Source organism: Gavialis gangeticus, unplaced genomic scaffold, assembly GCF_001723915.1.
Source record: "Gavialis gangeticus isolate Ggan-Ray unplaced genomic scaffold, GavGan_comp1, whole genome shotgun sequence".
Taxonomy (NCBI): domain Eukaryota; kingdom Metazoa; phylum Chordata; order Crocodylia; family Gavialidae; genus Gavialis; species Gavialis gangeticus.
The window spans coordinates 147587282-147594401 of NW_017729022.1; the positions used below are offsets into that span (position 1 = coordinate 147587282).

General features: G+C 44.3%; 1 protein-coding gene and 1 long non-coding RNA gene across 2 annotated transcripts in view; one reads left to right on the forward strand and one right to left on the reverse strand.

The window, feature by feature from the left end:
• Positions 1–7120, forward strand: part of FSHR (follicle stimulating hormone receptor) — a 211743-nt gene that overhangs the window by 182487 nt on the left and 22136 nt on the right. Inside the window, exon 10 of the mRNA XM_019516298.1 lies at positions 33–88. Coding sequence (XP_019371843.1) covers positions 33–88 — 56 coding nt within the window. The remainder of the gene's footprint in view (positions 1–32; positions 89–7120) is intronic.
• The window catches only part of LOC109296745, a 17150-nt gene that overhangs the window by 6489 nt on the left and 3541 nt on the right, over positions 1–7120 (reverse strand). The window lies entirely within an intron of this gene.

Genomic DNA, 7120 nt, shown 5'->3' on the forward strand with positions numbered 1-7120 from the left:
CTGCCTTGGAGAAGTTTGTTGCATTGATTGAGGCAAATCTCACCTATCCTAGCCATTGCTGTGCATTCGCAAATTGGAAAAGACAAATGTGAGTAATTTCATTTTTCTTAGCCTTTCTTTGTGATGAACTAAATAATGAAACTTGCTGGTTAACAATACACCAAGGAGACAATGTAGGTATGGGAGGTTTTTCCTCCAACAAAGCATCTACAATACAGGTACATAAGTGAATACATATTACATGAATATATCAGTGGTTCTCAACTTATTTTAGACCCAAGGCACCTTCCATAACTTTGCTGAACTTGGTAGCACCCCTGCTGGGAGCACTGTTCCAACAACATCCCTCATTAGTGTTGTGCCCTGGACAAGGGGTGGAGGTGGAGGGAAGGGGGAATTGCTTGTGGCAAGAGCAAGAGAAGAGGAGTGGGAGGCCAGGCAGAGTCTTACTTGCCACAGCATGGGTTCACCTAGGGGCTGCAGGCTTATGCTGTGGACCCAGGACAAGTTCTCTCATCAGCCTTGTTCAGGCCCTCTGTTAACCCTCTCACAGGGGCCAGGATCTGCAAGTAGATCCCAGCTGTAAACACTTTAATTTGGCTGTCCCTGTGAAAAGGTTCACAGGGGCTGTTACCCCCCAGCAGAGGGGAGGGGGAGCCAGGTTGCCCAGCTCAGCCCATCCGCCTTGCCAAAGTGAACAACCTCTGGGTGAGCCTGTACTGAGCACAGAGATGTCTCTATCTTCTGCAATCATTCCAGCACCCCCCGCCCCTCACTGCCTCTGTTCCAGTGTCCTCTGCATGGTCAGCACCTGCAGCTCATGTCCTCATCACCCAGCTATGGCCAGGAAGAACTGTCCCCCATAACTGTGTCCAGGTGGGAGGGTATCGGATAGACCAGGAAGGGCTGTGGAAGGACTCCTACTGCAGCTGCTTCCCGGTCCACTTAGCTTGCCCCTCTTGCAAACATAGACTTGCTGTAAAGCTCCACCTAAACACAGTGACAGAAATGGCTCTGTGGCACCCCTGAAAGGGTCTCACAGCACCCCACTCCCTGGCTGAGAACCACTGGTATATATGAATATAACATGATATGTTTCTTTATTTGTATATATAGGTATATATTTGTAAGTATAGGTATATATTTGTATATCTGCTACAGAATCAATATTACATGAATTCTGTAATTCAGTGATTCATTAATTCAATCCTCAGCGGTTGTCATAACATCAGTGGAGTTACACAAATTTACATTAGCTGAGCACCCAGCACTCATAGGGGCCATTCTTCCACTGGGATTTCACTCAGAAGTGCTCCTCTCCCTGTTAAGCAAGCCCCCTTTGAAGGCCAACCTCAATAACCATGAGGCATGCTAGAAATAAGGGCACACACATACATGTACTGAATGTACATTGATGTCATATATTTTGTGGGCAATGTTTAACTAGCCACATGTATACATGCACTACATCAGTATACTCTGATCATCCTTAAATTGGAACATCTAGTGCAGGGTGTGTATTCTGTGGAGTCCCAATGAAGTCAACTGTCAGGCATTTTCATGCTCTTAAATCAGTTTTCTTCGGTGTTCTGATTTGTCATTAGTAGGATGCAGTAGGACTCCAGATCTCAAGGGTTCTCACTAAGTGTTTTTAGCTCATTGAGTATTCTTAAAATTTTGCATATTAAGTGGTTTAATCAATTTATAAAACTCCTGACATTATGTAATGTATAAAGCATCTGTGCAAACTCTTTATACTGATGCGAGCTGTTCTCCTGCTGAACATCCTTAAAGGCATGGGAATTGTTATGTTATACTTGCAGTCTAGGATCCTGTCTTTAAAAGCTGCAGATAGGTAAGGCTTCAACACTTCAAAAAGCCCCTTCAACTAGCCAATAGGTACACCCGAGGGAATTAGGCACAAAAAAATTCAAAATTATGTGCTGAGTCCCAGGGGCTGCATGTGGCAGCATGGAGTTGGCCTGGTCTGGCCCTCTGGCAAACACCTCTGAACCAGACCAGGCTGGATCCATGCTAGCATGTGGGACTTGCAGCACTGCAAGCAGGAGCCACATGCCATCAGGCCAGGCAGGCTCCATGACTCCACATTCAGTTTCCCACAGGAGTGCTGGAAGTCCCATGTGGAGGCACAGAGCTGGCCCAACCCGATGGCTCCTGGACCAAAAGCCTTGCACCATTGGGCTAGGTGGGCTCTGTGACTCCATGTGAGGCTTCCAGCACTCCAGTGGGAAGCCACATATGGAGGCACAGAGTTGTGTGCCATTGGGCCAGGCAGGATCCATGCCTCCATGTGTGGCACCCCACTAGGGTGCTGGAAGCCCCATGAAGAGGCATGGAGCTAGCCAGCTCAGCTTGATGGTATGCAGCTCCCACCTGCAGTGCTGCAAGCCCCACATGCTGGCATGAAGCACTCCTGGTCTGGGTTGAAGGCATGTGCCAGCAGGCCAGCCAGGCCAGCTCCATGTCACCATATGCAGCCCCCAGGACTCACCTGGAGATATGTGCTGCCAAGGGCCTCTGCCTGCCACAGCCATGGGTGCCTTAAGGGCCTGCTACCTGCTGCTGCTGCCACTGGCAGCAGGGGTTATGGACCATAGGGATGGAGGGGCATGTGGCTCCTCCATCCCTATGGTGCACAACCACCACCCCACTCCTTCTGTAGGCAAGAGCTCCCCTCCCCACTCACCAGCTGTCTACTTGTGCACCACCACGCTCGATGCCTCTACATGGAGCTCCCAGCTGGAGCACCAGGAGCCCCGCAGAGGTGGAGGCACAGAACCCACCCAGGTTAAACTATGAAAAATTATGCAATTATTCACAGTCATACCTTTTATGTGCAAAACTGCACAGGCACATAATTGCATAATTCCCCACAGTGTAAATAGGGAAGGCAGGAAAAAAGAGTGTGTTTTAATCCCACTTCTTATCAGGGGACCAGGAGCAAGATCCAAAAAAAAAAAGCTTATGTGCCTAAAGACAGGACCAAAAACCCCAAATCAATGCCTGCTGAACCCTAAGAGTGCATAAAACAAACTTGGTCAAAAAAGTATTTGTTTTAAGCTACTGACAGTTCCAGATTCCAGTCAAGGGAGCTGAGCAGATGAATTCTGAAGATCACTTATCAGACAGGATATTCTTTATTTAAGTGAAAAAAAAGGTTTTGTTTTTAATTAAAGTAGATTTTATTTAAATAAAATGCATTTTCCTTTGCAAAAATAAACTTGCTTAATTCTTAAAACCTGTGTGAAGGACTGAGTCTATTCAAATAATTTAAATAAAAAATGGTATTATTCAATGTACATTTGCTGCCAACATTTTGAAGGAAGTCAAACCACTGAAATGATTAAATTCACCACTTAAGCACCTAGAAACAAAACAAAACCGGCGTTTGATAATAGTCTCTTTTGTAATCACAGAGAGACTGTTCTCTTCATATCAGTATATACAATTAGCTCAGCTTAGTGATTAATTAATTCAAAGATGAGAAAACAATGAGGAGCTTGAAAAGCAGGAGGCCTTGCTTTCCTCTTCCAAACTACATAAATTAGATGCAAAAGGATGAGATTTCATAGATTTCATAGACATTAGGGCTGGAAGGGACCCCGGAGGATCATCGAGTCCAGTCCCCCACCCCAGGGACAGGAAGTCAGCAGGGATCATAGGAGATTCACTAGCTCTAAAATCTTGAAGGCTGTGGAACCTAGAAACAACTAGTTCAGTTCCCTCATTACAGGTAATAAGTTCATTGTGTAATCAACCAAAATTTATTTTTATGTACCAAACATTTAGGGTAGCTTTACTTAAGTAGTAAAAAATCTATTTCAGAATAATGCTTTTGTGTGTTTATTTAGATTTTAATCTCCATCAAAATAAAACTTGGCACAAATACTAAGTAAAACTTTAATTTTCTTATGAAGAATGGATGATTCACCATTTTCTAACTCAGTAAAAATAGTAAAAATTAAAAATATAAATTCACATCTTTAAGTCAATTACTCAAATAAATGTACAGGTGTACAGCATATCATCCTGCTTAGCAAAAAAGGAGAATAAAGTTATATAAAGCATAAAGGTTACAGAGTATAAATGCTATATTTATCAACATATTTGAATTAGTAATCCTTTCTATAATAAAATGATAAATACTTTAAAACTACATGTCAGGAGTTTGTCTAATAGTCTGGATGGGACTGCCTGCTGGCTTCCTGAGTGCCCTCAGCTGGCCACCAGTGCTTGGTTGTGACTACTGTATATAAGCTGTATACAGAGTGCTGTATATAGAGTACTTGGCTGTGACTACTGTATGTAAGCAGTCCATTGCAGTACATTGAGGACTTGCATCAACCTAGACAGATCTTCCCCTCTGTCTAGCCCCAGTGCTCCTGATTCCTAGTCTGTTCCATGATCTTTGGCTTGTTCCTGCCTGAACCTTTTCTCAGCCTGCATCCTCTGGCTTATTCCTGTCTGCTCCTTCTGCCTTGACCCTTCAGCTCTGTTTGTGACCACTGTATCACTATGCCTCCAACCTCCATGTCCTGGTTATTCCTGTGACACTGCAAATGCAAAAACAAAATCATTAAAACCAGTGATGTGATTTAGTCCATCCTGTTCTTTAACAATGATATAACTGGGAAACAAGAGCTGCCCTGGACTGGACAGTTTTTAAAATACACACATTTCAAATTAAAAGAATGGTGACATTGTCTGAATTTGAGCCTTATGGACACTAACAAGAAATGTAGCTAAAACATTAGTCTTCAAATACTATTGATATACCTGATTCCATTTAAAAGCTTATTGCTTAAAGCTGGTCCATGTGTTGTGTGTATTCAGGACAGTACAGTTGTTTTGAAGAGTCATTAACGACTTGTAATGTGTGATCAACCTTATTTTGAGGACTTCTTGATCAATGACTCCTCTTGATCAGTGGTAGAGAAAATATTATTCATAGTTATGAGAGTCCTGGTGTTACTTGACTTCGTCATATATTATTACAAGACTCATTATTTTCCCTCTCAAGATTAGATCACAGGATATTTGGAAGGATCAACATTATCTATTTGATATCCTAGATAACGTAGTTTATCTAGGATTGGGTCTAGATAAAGGTTGGGCCTTTTGACCTTTACATGAGAATACTTCAAAGACATTTAGGACAAGATCTTTGGCCCCTTTCCAGATGCTCCACTGGCACAATATTAAGCTAACAGTGATTAAGTGGTCTGGGAACTCTGCTGCATTGGAGAAACTTTTAGATGGGGGAAGCTGCTTTCTGTGTTCCTATGTATCTTGCATCCCAGCACCTGAGGAAGCAATATGCAGTCTGATGATCCCCACTTCCCAGAGCAGTTGTTTTGGATAGTGGCCAACTGATACAAGTTACAGTTGCTGTAGATGCTGTTCTAAGTTGTATAGAGCATCTGGTAAAGCATACATCATCCCCATAAAGCAATACATGTGAAGAGCAATTAAAGCATCTTAAACCCTGTCTCTCCCTGCCCCTACATGATCCTCCTGGATATGTGCCACGTACGTAAGTCCATAGAGTTGGCCCCAAGATCTCACTGCACCAACCCATAAAAGATAGTCAGCCTAGACATATGATTTCACACTTTCTTGGAGCACTTTCTCCACTCTGGGAAGGCCTTATCTGACATTGATCTATTTAGCAGGCAGGGTAGATATGCATTTTTATAGACTAACTAAATTAGATATATAGAGAGAGAGCACAAGCTTTTGTGCACCCAAGTTCATTTAATCAGATGCTGTGAAAGGATGTGCAGAAAGCAGAGCATAAGAAGCAGAGAGAAATTAGAATACAAGGGTGCTTGTACACATGATAGGGATTTAGTCCTCACTAAACTGAATGGGTTTATTCTATGCCCCCAAAATTGACAAGGTGAGTTTTAATTTGTTCTGTCACTGTGTAATTACATCTCTTAAATTGAATAAATCTCATAGTAAATTACTGCAGGAGCTGCCTCATATCAATCCACCCTGCTGATCTCTCTGGTACTGAATTACAGCAGGGGGCACCGCCAAACTGCTAATCCCTGCTACAGACCAGTTGGTGATGTCTAACTCACAGGTCACTGACATGTACAGCTGACCAAAACTGTTGTGATTTCATTAATTTAATACATTTAATTGAGTGTCATTTCACTAATTTCATTACTTTTTAACACGTATTTTTAAACTGCTGCTGCGTGGGGGAAGGACCTGCCCCACCCCAGCCCCAGGAAGCAGCCACTTCCTGCACAGACACCCCTGCCCACCCAGCATTGCCCTGGCCAGGGTGCCTACTTGAGCCATGCTACCTCTGGCTCCCCAGGGGGTGACCCTGATTGCCAGTGGCACTGTTGGCCCATAATCCACCCCTTCTTAATGCAGAGAATATAAAACAACTTGGGCGCCTTACTTAGGCACTCAGGAGCAATTTCATTGCCCGGTAAAAAGCAAATTGCAGCTGCCTGGTCGCAGCACTGCAGGTAGCAAACAGCCCCGGGAAGTGCCCGCTACCTGCATGGACATTCTTCCTTGCCCAGCATGGCCCTGACCAGCGTGCCCACCTGGGCCATGCTGCCCCTGGCTCCCCAGTGGCTATTTCAGCCCATAATCTGGCCCTGATTCTTGCAAGGAATTCATAATTGCTTGGGCGCCTAGCATGGGCAACTGGGAGTGCTTTCTTTTGCCTTTAACAGCTATGTCAGGCATCGAGGGGTCTTTGCAACAACAGGGAAGGTCATCTCTGGCCCTGTTGGCTATCTTCTGCTCTCAGCATTTAACACCTCATTGTACTTTAATACCCCCCTACCCCAAAAGTTCACTGGGCATTCTTCTTTGAGAAACACAGAGCAGCAGTTTGGGGTCAAACAACCGAGAAGCATACACACACCGATTCAACCCAGAGGACATCCAGCCACCCTCCCAGCCATGGATTCCAGGTGACCAAGGAGCTCAGCTCCAGCAAGGCCTGACTACCACCATTCCCCCATTCTCCACTACCTCCCCCCCACCCCATTCTTGTGCCTCTTTGCTGTACAACCTTCACCCCTCCTGTACAAGTTATCACAGTGGTAATGCTACCATCACTCACTGT